The 17,948-nt window shown below is 39.7% G+C and overlaps 1 protein-coding gene across 2 annotated transcripts in view; it reads left to right on the top strand.

The window, feature by feature from the left end:
• Positions 1 to 16,750, top strand: part of zfr (zinc finger RNA binding protein) — a 31,957-nt gene extending 15,207 nt beyond the window's left edge. Inside the window, exons 13-20 of one of the 2 annotated variants that reach the window (XM_086075640.1) lie at positions 1,107 to 1,327; positions 5,134 to 5,284; positions 5,963 to 6,104; positions 7,954 to 8,051; positions 8,775 to 8,870; positions 12,276 to 12,387; positions 13,388 to 13,485; positions 15,760 to 16,750. In XM_086075640.1, the coding sequence (XP_085931766.1) occupies positions 1,107 to 1,327; positions 5,134 to 5,284; positions 5,963 to 6,104; positions 7,954 to 8,051; positions 8,775 to 8,870; positions 12,276 to 12,387; positions 13,388 to 13,485; positions 15,760 to 15,942 (1,101 nt within the window). In that variant the 3' untranslated portion in view covers positions 15,943 to 16,750. Of the gene's footprint in view, positions 1 to 1,106; positions 1,328 to 5,133; positions 5,285 to 5,962; positions 6,105 to 7,953; positions 8,052 to 8,774; positions 8,871 to 12,275; positions 12,388 to 13,387; positions 13,486 to 15,759 lie in introns of those variants that run through there. The other variant, XR_015094816.1, reaches the window with a different exon arrangement.
• The last annotated feature ends 1,198 nt before the right edge of the window (positions 16,751 to 17,948 follow it).

Below are 17,948 nucleotides of genomic sequence, written 5' to 3'. Positions count from 1 at the left end.
ACACTGTATACGTTTTGGTCCCAAAAAGCTGCTCCCCCGAGTGCCACTCATCCATGGATTTACATAAGTAAGTCCGTGCGCTCGGTGATGTGATGAGCGCACGGACTTAAGTAAATCCGCTTTACTACATAATTTTGACGAGACTCCACTGCCCATACAGCTCTGTGCTTTACAAGAGAAGCACACATGCGTGGTTCAAGCCGCCTGCTGTAGATGTGATGCTAGCCAACTCAAAAGCGTGTGTAGAACCGTAGGCTGACCGTGCAAGGAGCCTTAGCTGCGGCTGTCATTCAAGTGAATGGGACTTGGAAGGCTGTGCATGCACTCACGAAAACATTTACCCCTTTTTTTGCCACCTAATCTTTTTTTCAGCCGCCAAACCGTGTTGACAAATGGCTCACTGTATGTTTGATGCAGAACACCCTAATTCCCTCCTCCGTCATGCAGCAGAGACTTGTGCTCCTGAAGGGACAGTAACCAGACCAACGTTAGTGTTTCGCGATAGGTCTAATTCTGAAGTATCGGACCGATAGAAATGTCAGTTTTTTTCCCAATATCCGTCCAATGACTATCGGTCCAATAATTAGCATGCATCCCTAGTAAAGGGAAAGGTTGAATAAACTGTCCCCCTATCCATCATTTGGTACAGTATGTCACATTCTGAACCTTGAATTGTCTCCAGGTGAGCATTGTAAATGAGTAACTGTTGTTAATTGGCTTGTAAACAAAGAATAAATATGATAAATGTATAATAAAAATAACTTTTTTTTAAGGTATCACGGCGTGACACTTGTTTAGCTATGTCGATTGCAGCACTGCTTCACACTAAATAAAATAGGGCTGTAACAATCAATCGATAATATTGATAAAAAGTGCTGGCAATGAATCTCATTAACAATTCATTGTCGTGCGATTTTTGCATCATTCATCCACTGTGCTTTTTTATTGCATCAGTTGTCCTCTGTCTCTGATCAGGGATCGCGCTCGTATGACATAGAAGCCCAGCAACGGAGAAAGTCACTACAGAATCCTACATCATTCTGTTTTGAAATGAGGAATTTCATGTTGGGACTTCATATTGAACTTAATTCCTTTGTGCCTTGCAGCCCCCACGCCGACCTGACTCTTCAGATGACCGCTATGTCATGACCAAGCATGCTTCCATCTACCCCTCAGAGGAGGAGCTGCAGTCTATTCAGAAAATTGTGTCAATCACAGAGCGTGCCCTCAAACTGGTTTCAGACATAATAACAGATGAAAACAAGGTCAAGGAAGATGATGACAAAGAAAAGAAAGAGCCATCAAAAGATAGGTGTGTGATCGACAGGTAAGATAGCAGCGATGATTTTTAATTGTATGCAAATAGTAGTAACTGTAAACCTTGAACTTTGAATTGTAGCATTTGAGTTCATTGAATATGCTTTAGTTGTTACACCTTTAAGTCTTTCTTTATGCTCAAGAAAGGTTCCCGCAGATCCTTAAAAAGTCCTGATGGGCATTGAGTTGACTTGGGATCTTGTTCGTTTGTGTTTGTAAACAACTAATTCAAAACTGACTCCTCCCATGGCTCAACCCCACTCTTCTCGTCAACATTGTGCCTGCCTTCAGCTATACGCCCCCCGCTCTGTGATTGGCTGGAGGGGTAAACATAGACTTTCCGCCCACAAATGTCCCTCTCATGGCAAAACACGACAAAATGGCAAAATACAGGCTGGGGTGGTGGTGGTGGATGATGACAAAATCTCCACCACACATTAACAGACGCCCAGAGGTGTTGATTAAAAAGGATTACATGTGTTTAAGAAGTGTTTATTTCTGAGTGAAAGTTAAACACCTCACCTTTAATTGTCTTAAATCTTTATTTTAAAATCCATCCATCATTCAAAAACATAGCAAAATTGGCAACATTGCAGGCACGAATTGTTGATCTTGCTTGTACTAGCGTCCAAATGTGTACATATAAAATAAAAGCACAACTTTCAAAATAAAAGCAGCACACATTTTATTTTTGACTTGATGATCACTCTGAGGGATGTTAACTCTTTGACTGCCAGACGTTTTCAGAAAAGGGATGCCGCCAGTGCCAGCCGATTTAAGCATTTTGACTGATTTTCAAGGTCCACAGAAAATGTTCTGTTTGGACTATGGAAACACACGTACTACCAAATGAAAGATTGGACTTTCATCTTTCATCAGAAAAAAAGAGTTTGTTTCTACCTTATTCCGTTCTTTAGTAATCAACAATAGAAAATGGTTAGTTTGACCCAATTTCGCCTGTGTTGGACCAAAATACGGAGAAATCAAGCTTTTAGTGAAACGATATTATTTCATGCATTCTAGTGAATTTGACACTTCTTTTTGTCCATGAATGATGCCACAAACACCTAAATAGTGCTTTACTTCTATAAAACACTACCACCAAGAATGAAAAAGTGTTTTTTGATAGCAAAATACGTTTATTTACATTCAACAGTGTAACAATTTGACAACAATTTGGCAAACTATTTACAAATGTGTGCAACTGTGGTGCTATTTACAAATATGTGGATGTTTCAACGACAGTTTTTCTTTTTGTAACACTCTCCTGCGTGCAAAGAGACGTAACAGCATTTGCACAACAGATTGCCTCTTCGCGTGTGCCACTTTCTTGCAGGCCGTTTTTTTCCGGGGAATAGCAAGTATATACTGCAGTGTGTCATCAAGTCTAATATCAGGATCATGCTACGGTTACGTTACGGTGGTGTTACGTCTCGCTTCCCCGTGTCCTTCAGTTGCTATACCGGGTTGGTAGGAGATGTTCTGATCCATTTTATCCACTCCATTCATGGTGGCATCGTAGTCCAGAAACAGTGTCTTCTCCGTGATCAGACTGTACCCGCTCCTCCGATGAATATGCATTGGACTCGGGGTACTCTTCATTGTCCGATCGAATGTCCGCTTGTGCAGCTCCGCGTTTTCCGGCCTTAGCAGCGCTAGCAGCACTAGCCGCGCTTTGCCGGTGGGGCTTACTACGTGTTCATAACAGTCACGTTGGCGTAGAGCTTCATCTTCATCATCATCATCAATCTGCATTGGTCGATGCCAACTCTCCATCGCCCGATCGAATGTCCGCTTGTGCAGAAGTACCCGGCCGGCTATTGTGCGCGTTTTCCGGCCTTAGCAGCGCTAGCCGCGCGTAGCCGGTGAGGCTTACTACGTGATCGTAAACACGTCCAGGCTTCCAACTTTGGCGTCAAACTCGCAGTCATCATCATCATCATCATCAATCTGCATTGGTCGATGCCAACTCTCCATCGCCCGATCGAATGTCCGCTTGTGCAGAAGTACCCGGCCGGCTATTGTGCGCGTTTTCCGGCCTTAGCAGCGCTAGCCGCGCGTAGCCGGTGAGGCTTACTACGTGATAGTAACAGGCCAAAGCTTCCAACTTTGGCGTAGAGCTCGTTGTCATCATCATCGTTGACATCAATGCGCTTTTTAGTATTGATTGATGCTTTCCGTCTTTGAAAAAAATGCTCAAGCGTGAGCTGCTTGTAACCGGTTGCTTGGTCTAGCCATTGTGGCTTGGATCAGCCATTGTCTCCTCAACACTCTAGCTCCGCCTCACGTCTTCTACTGACGCCCACGGTGGGCGGCCCATCCAACCTTGTGCAAAGAGAGTCATCGCTGCCCTCTAGGGGCCAAAACGAGTCTTTGACTAATCATATCTGCCTGATACTTTCAGCACAGCTGCCCAAGGCTTTCCTGCACCCGTTTTTGAAAAAAAACAAAAAAAACATAGGGGACGTCTTTTAACGTCCTCGGCGCCCTTCCCTAGGTTTATGCTAAACGTTTTATAACGTTTATGGCAGTCAAAGAGTTAAGAGACTGGGTGGGTCAGATGTGGACCCAGGCTGTACTTTTTCCCAGGTCTGTTATATTGCTGTCACATACTGTTGCCAACAACATCAACACAACCTTGTCCTGAAATCATGTAAAATTGCTAATTTATTACGTTGTTATTGATTAAAAATGTACAGTGCGCCCAGGCAGTGATGAGTGCCAGGCAGGTCCGCGAGAGCCGGCCACTACTTTTTCAAAGGCAGTTGATTAGGCCAAATGAGTCTGTACACTTGCAAGTATCTTTGATGTTGACATCCTGACACAGTTGCGATTCCCACTAATTTGTTTTTAACAAACCAGGCTTACTCAAAAGTGCTGAAGTAGCAGGAAAAACACAACTGTAGTATTATTGTCACTTCTGGTCTGCGGCTGGCGACAATTTCACTAAACATGGCAAACTCCTAGAATAGGGCTGGGCGCTTTTGCCTAAAAATAAAATCTCAGATTTTTTAAACAAAAAATTAGATTTACGATTTTTTTAAAACCGATTTTACATTATTGTGTGTGTGTGTATATATTTATTTATTTATTTTACATAAACCAAGAACTTAAAAAGTTTTGCTTTTATTTTATCAGTAAACAACAAAAGTAACCATATTTCTTCTCTTGGAAACAATGTGCAAAACTTGAATCAAATTCTTCTGGAAATGTAAAAATCTGTGTTGAAAAAGTAGCCTAAACAAATGGCGTGGGGAAATTTGAGCAATATACTTGCGGCCAAGCAGCAGTAGCACATACCTGGGTTCTCCCGTTTTCAGCAAGTAGTGAAATAGAGTCTTCCTCACTGTATACATGAGTTCCATATCATTGGCGAGGTGCAACTTGTCCGCTTTGGTGATCGCTCTTATTGTGCCCCTTTCTTGTCATGCGTGCTTCCTTGTGTAAAACTCCTCCACAGTAACATGGTAAACAGTTTTGTTTGTTTTTTGCGGGAGTTTATTTGCTGTTGTTGAGTTCCTCCTGTATGGAGTGTGTGAGAACACGACTGGCAGAGCTAAAGCTACGGAAGCCTGGAAGCGGGCACGGCGCAACAAAAGCCAGCCCTACTCCTAGAGTTGATTAATTATCTTTTTAAATTCTTATTCAACGACCGTAATATTACCGTAATCACTCAGATCTAGTGCTGGCACCTACAATGTACAGTATTCTTGCAAAAATATCTACTTTAGTTCCTTTTGAAGTAAATGAAGTATTAAACATAACAAACATTCTTAATGTTGTTAGTATCGCTGTTGTTCTTTTGTATTTCTGTAGAGCCCTGAAGGGTGTGATGAGAGTGGGAGTCCTGGCAAAAGGGTTGCTTCTTCGTGGCGACAAGAATGTCAACTTAGTCCTGCTCTGCTCAGAAAACCCCACCAAGAGTCTACTTACACGAATTGTGGAGCTCCTCCCTAAACAACTAACAGTAATGTCTTTACAATTCTCGTTTGATCTATTTCCGAACTCACCACTTTAATAAGTACATTTTTAAGTAATAAATATTAAGTCATTGTGTTTTTATTTTTATTTTTTTTATTTTTTTTTTACTCTCCTAATTTGACAAACTCTAACCTGTTTTTTGCCACTGTTATTAAGACTTATGACCAATCTATAATATTTAGTACCGGAGTTAGCTTTGGCATACTTAAGTTTTTGTTAGCTTTAAGGGCTTGACACATAAGAGGAGACAAACGCCAGCGAAATGCGGACCTCATCGCCTCCCATGTCAAACTCAACGCACGGGACGCGACAAGTCGCGAAAGCGACAGCAACAGACGTCACCCTCTTGCGTAGCTTGTTTACATTTTTGATTGGCTATTAAATTGGAGGAAATCTAAACGTTTTCATTGTAAACAGAAGTTTCAGTATTGGCTCATCAATGAAATTTCCGTTGATTGGTTGTGTCTGCTGTTCATTACCATACAACGATTGACATCATAGAGGCCATCAATGAGGTAAATTATATCAGTGCATTATGCAGTGGTTGATAAAAATCGATACCTAATACAGTGGCAATGGAGTACAGGTAAAAAAAACAAAAAAACTTTTTTTAATTAGCTATCCATATATTTGTTTTATTTTACATGTACTTTTATCTTTCCAGATAGTAGCACCGGAAAAGTATGATGTTACAGGGTCTCTCCAAGAAGCAGCCATCATTCTAACATCCTGTACAGAGCCAAAGATGCAAGTGACCATCACTTTGACTTCACCTGTCATCAGAGAGGAAAATGGCCCGGATGGAGGTTGGAAAAGCCATAACAGCTTATGTTATACCTCCTTATATTGTTTCTGCTATTTCCCGATGAAATCATTTCCAGTACATTGGTTCACAGTACTGAGAGTTTTGTGCTGCTGGCACACCACAAAAATAATCTGGGCCTTAAAGAAGCATCCTGGTTACATGTCAGAAACATCTGGCTTCTAAAGTTTAAAAAAATGAACCTCTTTCTTTCAGGCTTTGCTTATATAAATGTTTGTAAAACAACAAGTGGTTAAAATTATTTTCTTTGACATAATCAAAGTAAGGTAGGAGTCTTTTTCTGCTTTAGCTTATACTCTTAGAATTGCTGAAAAGATCACTTGAAATGTAAAGCAAAAAAAAAAAAAAAAGGGGGGGGGTGCCAGCAGTATTGCTCTTTAGTCTTTCCGCTCTTTAACTCTTCTCAGATGCTATCCCTTTAAAGCAAAGCATGATCAGTGTTTGCATTGTGATAAGTCTAGTTTTACCCTGGAGAAATTTTGTTTCCTGTGTTCTCAGGGATTCTGGCTGTATTTTGGAGTTGATCTTGTACATTTGAATTTTGGTCTTTAAAAATAGTCAAGAAACATTTGTTTGCATGAATCAACAGTAGATTTGTTTTTGTTTTTTTTGTTTTTTTAACTAAACACATTCATTAATTTTGTTATACAAAGTGTCAGGGTTGTTTTGCAACCCAGCATTAAAATCAACATTTGATCATGGCAGGTCAGAATCCCCCTCGCAACAAATGAGAAGCAGTAAATGTTTTTTTCCACAGGAAACAAATGTTATTTTTGTGTTCTGGTGAACAGTTCACCATGCTGTCTCTTGATCTAACGTGCTCCCCTGAGTAGATTGGCATCTTTAGAATTGAAAATGTGGCTCAATACATGTAAGGATAGCTCCAGCAATGCCAGATTCAAACAACAATGTCTTATGACCACAGCCATGAGCTATACAATCTTTGAAATTAGATAAATGAATTGTTTTCTTAGGGGAGTATTATTGAGGCTAATGTATAAAGGCTTTAGTTGACTGGTTGGTTAGACCTGAGTTCAGCCTTTGACATGCAATGTCTGTTGAGGTCTTATTCCAGCCCACTGATGCCAGGTATGCATGCAGTGATTTCCTAACCTCTTGATTGCTGGCATTTTTCCCCCTCTCCTTCAGCACTCATTGCTACTTCATTTTTATCGTATGTCACTTGTTCAACAAATTGCCTTGAGCAAAATAAAAAGGAATTGTCCATTGATTTCTCCCATCAGAGATTTAGTAGGGCCCAACAGCTCCGGAAGGATTTTTGACCAAGGTTTTCCCACACCCCAAAAATGTTGCCACACCTACCATTTGCCATGCCGCTTTTTATCAGGTCGCTGTCATAGGTTTTGACCTTTACTTTGTCTTGTACAACACCGTTTAATGGTCATCCAGATCCATCATCGTTCTCTGTGTTTCATTGAAGGTCTACAGTTATTATCACTATAGTAATCCTTTTAACAAATCTATTACCTGATAAAATGGTAATGGCTGCAAATAGTGTCAGCCTAAACTTGTGTGGACTAGAATCTGGTGGTTTCCAAATAAAGCAATCTACAATATTGAGTGAAAAACAATTAAATCAAATGACTTAGCATACGTTCTCAGTGTGTAGCTATCCAGTAAGTCAAATTGTTAATGTTACATATAGACTCAAAGTTGAAGAAACTTGTAAAAAAAAGAAGAAAAAAGAAAGTGGGTTGCTTTGTAAAGAATCATTGGTATGTGTGGCAATGTGTTTGTTCTTTGCCAGCCTTGCTGACCTGGTCAAACACCCGTTCCCCATCAACATTTTGACACTTCAAATCCATTTTTAGATGTAACTTCGGGTTTGGTGAAAGACCCAGCGGACGTCTTGGACAGGCAAAAATGCCTTGACGCTCTGGCTGCTCTGCGCCACGCTAAGTGGTTCCAGGTTCGGAACATCATCTTACTTTATTATTGTAGCCTTATGAGATGTTTAATTTATTTTGTTTGTACATATTTGAATCTTATATTACTGAGGAAATTGTGCACTTAAAAAAAGAATGCCTATAAGAAATTGATTAGTGACTATTTTATGTACTAAATATAAATTTTGTCTGATAATTGGCATCGTAGTCTTGCCTTTTCAATTGTAGTTACAAAGGATTCCATAAGGCTGCATGATAACATGCACCAAGTTGTGCAACAGAGTTTGTATCCTTTAGTTATTCTACGTATGTATGAAATGGAGATTGAGAGACAAAGGAAAATCTGATGAGTTTCCTGTGAGACCACTTCTTGTGCCAAATGATCACAGGTAAATGATTGCAGATTTCCTGAGCTCTTTCAGTCTCCATTCTCTCTCAGTTGAACTCTTGTATTTTGAAATACATGTTTGTGGGTTTCCTTGAAAAAACTTGGGTCAGGGTTTAGAAGATGGCAAGGAAAGTCCTCATTTCTTGTGCATCTTGCAAACTTTGAACTCTCTTACTAACTGTGAGGTACAAGACTACTGCCAATGGCAGCTGATTGCAAATTTTGATGGCTCATTAATGCCTTATACCATACTCAAGCTTCCATTATGTACAGTAGTTGTTGGACCTCTAAGAATGGATTGACTATCCAAAATTCACCCTTGATTTGGCACATAAATGTAACTTTATTATATCACAAGGCTAGAGCAAATGGACTGCAGTCATGCGTGATCATCATTCGGATACTCCGAGACCTTTGTCAGCGAGTTCCGACCTGGTCGTCCTTCCCAGGATGGGTGAGTGTCCCCATGTCAACTTCTCTAACAAAATGATGACAATCATAAAAATCCTGTTCCTGTTTATGTCTTGACAAATTGGTGGTTACTGTTAGGTCTGTAACAATACACTTGGGCTAAAAATCCATTTCTATCTCAATTTCTGAACCATGGTGTAATATTTATATATTTTTTTCTTTCTTGAATAAATCAAATAGGCATATAATATCACCCGTGACCCTAGTGAGAAGAAGATTGAGCTTATATATCATATAAATGTAGTTATTTAACATGTTTGAACTAGGGAAAATACAATGTGCTGAACACAACTAAAATGAAACTTGTATTGTTTTATTTTTTACTTAACTTTTATTTAACATTTATTAGAATGCTTTGTTTTGCTTCACTAATATGTGTAATTTAAAAGCCGTAAGTTGAGCTACACAAACAAAATGTGGTATGCACCTGAAATGAAAAAAAAAATCCTTAAAGATTAGGAGGAACTTATTTTTTTAAGCACTGTACTGCATACTATAACAAACTATTTTGTGCTTTATTATAATGTGTTGCCTTTGAGGGCTTGTGGCAAAGCTATCATATTCTGTTGAGTCTTGCTATGTCCAAGTTCATAAACGCAACACTGTGCTTGGTTGTGACTCGTGAGTCAAAAGAGAGAAAAAGACCTCCGTGAGGGAGCACGGTGAGTTCGATGTCAACGCGTTCTGTGGCATACAATTTGGTTATTAATAAACGGGTGTTTGTTGACTAATGCCTCCGTAATCCATAATAGGCCTTACATGTTACATGTTAGCTTGCCAACAAGAACATCATGTTACACACACGGTGCTAATGCTAGCTTCCAGACATGACTATACAGGGTTTTTTCCTGGCTCAAATTGAGGCAGAGGTGGTACCATCCTGACTATGAGTGACTACCGATACCAGGTTTCGGTGCCAATACCATTCTTATTTTAAGATATCAGTACTCGCGGCAGTGACGATACCATTATCGGCCATTTTTGAGGGACAATGTGGGACACTCCTCAGCGATGCGGCAGCCCCTCCCCGTGGGCAGACTCGCTGATGGTGGTTTACCCATTTCTAGCACATATATCAGGGCTGCAGCCTCACATTTCTTGCGAGGAGCGTGGTAAACCCTAGCTTAAATTTTTAGGAGCATAGGAAGAAAATTTAGGGGTGCACACGTGAATTGACTTGCAAAGTAAATACCGGTATTCACATTTCACAGCATTTTCAAGTGTCTACACATCATACACCATAAATGTACATTTACATCTTAAATACTAAAAATGTCAAGTTGATGTTTAGACCAGAAGTGCACGTATCATCAGAAAATGTCACACTGCACATGTTTGTGGGTATCACCAAAAGAATTTGCAGTGGTGGCCCGTAAGTTTTGTAATGATTTCATATTAAGAATTGTTATACTGTACAACTGCATCATGGCTAAGATTCTTACTAAAACCATTAAAACAAACTCATTAAATTTGAACACATTAATATTAATGCTTTAAAGGATAACAAAAGTACAGTATTACAATATATACACTATAGTGACATTTATGCAATGCACTAGCTCAATTTAGAATGTTTTGTTTACTTATTGCCCAAACAGTGCCACTGATCGTGTGAAGACATTGTTTGCCAGATAAAAAATATATCACTCACCACTTGAATGTGACGTGGGATGCCGTATCACAAGTGAAGTGTTTACAAAGGTAACAGTGTCATGAGACGTTGCTGTGCGTTGTCTTCAGACCAGCTACGACTTATCTTTAGCAGTTGTTGCCCGTGTATTATTGGACAAGCTAGCTGAAGATAGCAACATGAGGCTAACAAACAGGCCGTGTGACGGTCAAGTTTTTTTTTTTTTTTTTTGCGGCATCATAACACCCTAGTTATCCCGGCATAGCTTCAATGAGAAAAGTATTTTGATTGTAAGTGTTGAGCAGAAGTGGGTCAACAACGAAAAATAAACTATGCTGGTTAAGCGGTTCTGTGGTTTACAACAGTCCGGCGGCCACGAAGGCAACGAGAGACTTTTTGTGAGCGACTCAGGCTACGTTCACACTGGAGAGCTTGATGCCCAATTCTGATTTTTTGTAAAATCCGATCTTTTTATGTACTGTTCACATTACAAAAACAAATGCAACATCTAATGTGAACGCAACGCGCCCATGTTCTACGTACATCTAAAACAACGTCACGTTGCAGTGTTCACGGAAGTAACCCAACTCGCAATGTTTCACCTCCAGCCAAGCCGCCTTTTATCAGTGTCGTATGCAAATTTAGCTGTGCTAACGCATGCTACAGATTGGGGGACCGGTGGACTCGTTTCGCGGACGTGTTGGGAGTTAGATTAATGTGTCTTCTTAAGTCGCCATACCTGAAGCTGGAGCCATGACCATGGGCCGGGCGAGCGCCGAGGGAGGCTCCGTGCTGTGGCTGGCTGAAAGCTTTTTTAAGTGGATGGCCCGATGTTGTGCCGTTTACCGCGACCTTTTAAATTTTTTTGCTGCAATCATTAAAAATGTATCCACTAGTACATATTAAATTGTAAATATAATTCAGCGTTGTTGTAAAAAACTATCATGTTTATTGTATATACTGTGTTTTTATCTTACGGTACAATAGTAAAAAAAACAAAAAACTGTTTCTTCTTCGGTTGTTACTTCAGGTCTTTCCTGTGCTCTTCTGTTGATATAGCGCCTCCATAATGGCGCAACACAGGAACTGCAGTTAAAATATGTTTCTTAATCAACACAGCTGGAGCGCTGCGGCTGTGTTGAGCGATAACAGTTTAGGCTGGAGGCGGCGAGAAAATTAGGCGGTGGCGGCCGCCTCCGCATTTTCTACATAGGAAAAACCCTGCTATATACTTGATGACAGAAATGCTATTAGTCATAAGCCACAACATGCTTCCTTTTTAAACCTGCTTTATCACTGCCGTGGTGCCATGAAAGGGAATTTACCTCGTATTAAGTATTTTGGTTGAAATGCGCCTGAAGTTTCAGGTTCTGTTGCTAACACAGGTTCGGCATGATACTACACTACCCATAATGCTTTTCTTTCCATCGTGAATGACCACACATGGCATCCGGCCCCGGGAAAAGTGCAAGTCGAGGCAGTTTTCGATAGAAAAACAGAGCGGCAAATAAATAAACGACTCGTATTAACGACTATTAATATTAATTGTCTACGGTTTTGATCATCGTTGTCGTCGTGACTAGTAGACTAATCTTGGCAGCCCAAAATCTGGAATAAAATCACAAACTGCTAGTTGAGAGAACGTTCCCGCCGGTTAGAGGTGTGTTGCTTAGTTACTATAATCGACACTGTGTGCCAGTTGTGAAAACTGTTTGTAGTGTTGGAAATCTAAAGCTGTGATTTCTTGTCCCATATTAGGCCCTGGAGCTGCTCGTGGAAAAGGCCATCAGTAGTGCCTCGGCACCACTTAGCCCAGGCGATGCACTGAGGCGCGTCTTTGAATGTATTTCATCTGGCATTTTAATCTCTGGTATGATTTCTTCATTTTTTTCTTTATTATATCATTCCTGTTGTTGATTCAGGTATAAATTATTTGGTCCCACCAGCCGACATTTTTAAAAATCTAAATCTGGCACTTACTAAGGCTCGATTTGCACTCTGGTCCGTGCAGCTTTATTCCGGGTATTGCATACTTTTCGTTTGTAGTATCTTTTAGCCTGCCCATTTGTCGGCTGTTTAAGCAAAGTTTCCACTTCCTTCAAGGGGCCACCTTTTTTCTCTACGGGCTGCAGACCAGCTAAAAAGGGCGATGGCAAATGTGCAAATTGCTGCCTGAAGCTGGCTCTCTTACTGTCACTCGTAAAATGCTTTGACAAAAAAATCAGAAACATTACAATGTGTAACATAAACCAGCAACTGCATAAGAGCCGTGATCTGTTTTGCTTAGCTCATCTGGATTGTGTAATCCTAATGCATGCTGCACACTGAATTTAGCATTGTGTATGTGGTGAGGGGCGGGGACCACAGAATGGAGCGCTGCTTGGCAGCGCAGCACAGCTGTGGGACGTATACTGCGATGGCAAGTCACCCCGAATTTAAAAAATACTGTATTCTATTCTAGAGTGGCGTCGTCTGGATTTCTGACTTAATGGATTTTTATCCACGCTTCAAATTGGCTTAATTCTAATCTGCTTGCAGTAAATTCTGCAAAGTACATATTAAATAATATAACATTGTATGTATTTTATGTTAAAATCGCAGTATCAGTCCTTTCAAAGAACTGAAAAGTGCAGCAGTAAATTATGCCATAAAATCAAATGCTTTTTGTTATTGCTTTGGTTTGTTGTGAAGAGCTCTGGTGGGGCTTCCCAATGCTGCGGGAAGTTGCATCCTTCCATTCGTTTAACTTTTTGAGTAATCTTCAAATACATTGATTGTGTTAGTCCCAGGCAGCGCTTTACTTTTCTGCTGACACTTTACTACATTCACAATGATAAGGGAGATGACGTGACGTTTATTTGTTTTAACAGGTGGGCCTGGACTGATGGATCCCTGTGAAAAGAGTGCTGTAGACACCCTGACAGCTATTGGAGAGCAGGAGCGAGAGGACATAACCTTAAGTGCCCAAGTAAAAGTTCTTCATTTTTCTTCCGTATATTTGTGACATTGTGAAATGGCATGCATGTAAAATGCTTGAGATAAGGGTTGACCGATGAATTGAATTCAAATCTGCATCGTAATGTAGTACAAGCCCAAATTCAAATGATGATGGTGCCGTTGGATAAAACATACATAAAAATAGGGATTTTTTTCATTACACTTTTTTTTTCAGACCCATACCAGTACGCGTACTCAACTCTTAAGTAGTCACAGATACTGATACCAAGTACCGATACCACTAGTACTTCAGGTACATAAACATTTTATTAAACCAATAACAGATCATTTTAAATATATAAAATACAATAAATATATCTTAATATAGCATTTTCCCAAAAAAATAAAGAGCAATTTTCCATTGTCTCGTTTCCATTGTTCACAAAATACATATTCTGTATTGAACACGCAATAAAATAATTTTACATAAATGAAATGAAATGCTGAAAAAGTCCCAATCTAAATATGTGGTTGCACTTCTTTTAAGGAATACAGTAAAGTGCAAAGAATTGCGTTGAATACAACAGTACTTCAATTTACATTTAGGAATATCTTTAACCACTACCGTTTAACCAGCAAGTTTGTCATCTTGCTCTGAGGCAACATTTAATTCAACTGTAGTTTCTCATAGTGATGCAAAGGATTACAAAAGTGACTGTTCGGATTGGATCACAGATTTGTATCAAAGATCAGATTATTTTTTGGATCAGCAAAAAAAAAAAAAAGGATAACTAGAACTTGGTCTTTATTTATTTTCAGGCATCAAAATCCCTCGCCTTACGGCAAAATCCGCCATTTTGAAACCAGAATATAGGTCACCTATGTGAATCGTGCAGATCCGCTGGGATAGTATTTCGGTGGAGTTGTGTTGTCTTTGGAACGAGTTCATTCTGGAGCCAATGAATGAACGTTGTTAACGCAGTTAATTTTTATTCAAGGGTGCCAGCTTTTCTCTTGTTAGACTACAAGGAGAAAACCCGGGTAAATACATGTACACTGTAAACGAGCCATTACTTCTACTACTTCCTGAACTCAGTGCTACTCCTTCATTTCCTGTCTTTCATGATTGGACAAATTGATTAATCCAGGTGTGCCTGACCTCAGTAACCACAACGACAATGGCCAGACACACCTGGATTAATCAGTTTGTCCAATCATGAAAGACAGGAAATGAAGGAGTGGTATTGCGTTCAGGAAGTAGTGCATTTGTGCAAAGAGCCCATTTGGTGGAAAAGGCCATTATTTGGCAACCCGGCTGCCAACAAGTCACAAGGCGAATACATCATCAAAATGCAACGCGTAGTTGCCTTGTGTTGATTGCATAGCAGGTATGTAATTCTGACATCTCTATAAGCATATTTTAAGCTGTTTAAAGATTATGATGAATGATTATTTAAGTATTCTTATTTTACTCTCTTACTAATTAAAAATTCTCTTGGCTTTTTAAGTTATATTTATAGTTTAATTTGAAAGGATTTTCGTATCCTCAAAATTCAAGGATACAAATATCCAATATCCAAATATACTAACACACATTTGGCACCAAATACGATTACTGAGGTCCCAAGTTAGCCCACAAAGTCCATATGACGAAGAGATAAAGGCAATATAATGCTTAAAGCCCCACTTATTAACTTTTCAACCTTCAATTGAATTAACTCTGCTGATGGAACATTGGCTAGAGTCATGAAACCTTTTTCCTGAATTATGAACTATTAACTAGTTTATTAAAAAAAATTTTACCTGAACTTTGAAAGTTGTTTGCATGAGCTGCACAGACTTGCGAGGGTGCACGTAGCTTTTTCGGCCCGCCTCGTTCAATGTTCCAAAACGTTGCAACGCCCCTTGCCACGCTCTCGCAAACCCTCTTTATGCTCTCAAACCCTTTTTCTTGTCGCAGAGAAATTTTTAAGATGTTCAAAATTTGATTGCAAATGTGCCTGAGCTTTGAGCAACTGTGATGTCATTTTTAGTTGACAGCAAATGGCAAAATGGTCTCTTATACTCTTTTTTTGTAATAATAACCATTACTTCAAGCGGTTTCTTCAGGTCAGAAGCTGCATCAAAGCCTTCTGTATGCTCTAGCATAAAAAAAACAACAACATAAAAAAAGTACAACTCATTTTTTGGGAGTGGAGGACAAAATATTAAACGTATTCATACGCTTTTGGGTTTGAATAAGTTAAAGATGAATTCAATTTAAGTACTAAATGGCTGCATGTGTCTTGTGTCTTTGTCTCTTCAGTTGGCGCTGAGGCTGTTGGCATTCCGTCATATTCATAAGATTTTGGGTATGGACCCTCTGCCGCAGACGAACCCTCGTTTCGGTGTCAACAGCAGCCGCAAGCGTCGCCACGAGAACAGTGATGAGGCAGACACCTTTGAGGGGGAAGGCAAAAAGGATAAGAAGGATTATGATATTTTGTAAGGGTCACAACCTGTTAGAAGACAAAAAAAAAAAAGATATACTAACGTGTTTAAAATGGGGTCCACCATCACCTGTGTGTCCTGGCTTAGCTCCAAAGTCAAGCTTTTTTTTTTTGCTTTTGTTACTAAGCTGTAGAAGCGCCAGTGTAATCGCATTCCTCACATGTACTAGAAAAGCAAAGCCGTGTTTGTGTATTGGTTTTAGTTGTAGATTTCTTAATAGTTGGGTTCCATCTGTACAAGTTGCCGCCGTTTTTTAACCTTAAAAGAGTTAAATTATTCAGTTTTGTGATCTTGTCAAGTTGGCGTTCTTACCAATCCGCTGTTACTTTCCTTGCTTGCTTTGATGTGATGGAGAAAATACGCTTTATTCTGTTGTGGATCAGGAGGCGAGCAGTGATCACTGTCAATGCCTTCATTCATCTGTATACTTCTGTTCCAAGTGTTTTTGCTACTGTGGCGCATTCATCTGGCCAAATGACTCCTCTAAAATGTCATGAAATTTGAAATTGCGTGTATAATTCTAATCCTAAATAGATGAAACAAGGCTTTGATTTGTGGAGAGCATGGTTCTATTGTGAATGCATCCTATATCGGAATTGTAATTTTCCTTGAGGAAATTGGTCTTGCTGCCCTTCTGTCTTGGCTAGGTGCTACAGTCAATGCTGGAATTAACACAAATCCTGCTTGGGAAGGGAAGGAAGGTCGTGTACTGTATGTACTTCTCCATTTGATGTGTTCTGAACGCTTCTTGACATGCTCTTGCCGTGCGATTCCAGTAGCACAATAAACTCATTTCCACATTAAAATTGCTGTGTTTTTTGACCGTCTCATGAAATGTATGAAGATGATGATGCTTGGTCAATTATTTTAATAGATAACATTTAGTTCATTTTGCCGTAAAATTGCTAATATGCTGCAGTGCAGTACTAAACATTATTTTCTTAATTTTTTATGTTCACCACTCAAAGTTTTTGATAAAATTGCAGGGGGCAACCAAAAGACTAGGTAAGAGCCCCTAAACTCAAATTTTCATAAATGTAATAAAAGTACACTGTATGTAAACCTTTTAGCGTTGCCTGTATTTCTAAATGAATTGATCATAAAATGTGATCCGATCACCGAACAACAGTTTTCATAAACCAATACCACACTCCGGTCAGGACCCTTGACTGGGCCCCTTGTGTATTTTCTTCTGTTAAAGCCATAATAAGGCAAGGGTGAGCAATTACTTTTCCCAAGGGCCCACCTTAAAAAAACAACAACACAACCTTTGTGTTGAGGTTCAGTACTTCTTACTATGATGAGGGGTGGAGACAAGTTTTTTTTTTTTTTTTTTTGCTACAGTAATTTCTGGACTTAAAGCCTCTAGTTTTTTTCAATTTGCATTCGACCCTGCGTCTAATACACACAAGGGGGCGCACATTAAGGAAGCGCAAGAGCGTCAGACAAAGCAAAACAAACCAAGTGAGCCCAAATGCAGTAGGAGAGACAGAACGAAAGCGAGATAATTTGCGCCCTCAGTATGGAAAAGAAAATAGCGGGAACCCAGTGCAGTAATATTAAAACACCTGCGGCTTACAGTCGGGTACGGCTTATGTGTGTAACAAACTCAAGTATTCTCCAAATTTAACTAGTTCGGCTTATAGTCAGGTGCGCCTTGTAGTCCAGAAATTACTGTAAATAAATGTGTTTGTGCTTGTTTTGAACCGGCCAGCAAATGGGGGCTGCATGTGGCCCAGGACTGCTCTAAGGTGTGTAATTTTGTTCCATCTCTCGTAAAGACACAAAATTTGCCCATTTGGTGGACATCAATAAAAATAAAATTAAAAAAAGTACGCGGGCCCAGTATGAATTGAAACATATTTTTTAAAGAGACTGTGTGTATTATCTGTTTGCGATCTAGTGGTGAACTAATTGAAAGCAACAACATAATTTGAAGCGTGTGCATTTTGAAGCACACACTACGATGCCTTACACAGACCACACTTTGCAAGCCTACTCCAC

This window comes from Leptonotus elevatus, chromosome 5 (assembly GCF_054856555.1).
Source record: "Leptonotus elevatus isolate MCC_2025b chromosome 5, RoL_Lele_1.0, whole genome shotgun sequence".
NCBI classification, from domain to species: domain Eukaryota; kingdom Metazoa; phylum Chordata; class Actinopteri; order Syngnathiformes; family Syngnathidae; genus Leptonotus; species Leptonotus elevatus.
This window is presented reverse-complemented; position numbering and strand designations above follow the sequence as displayed.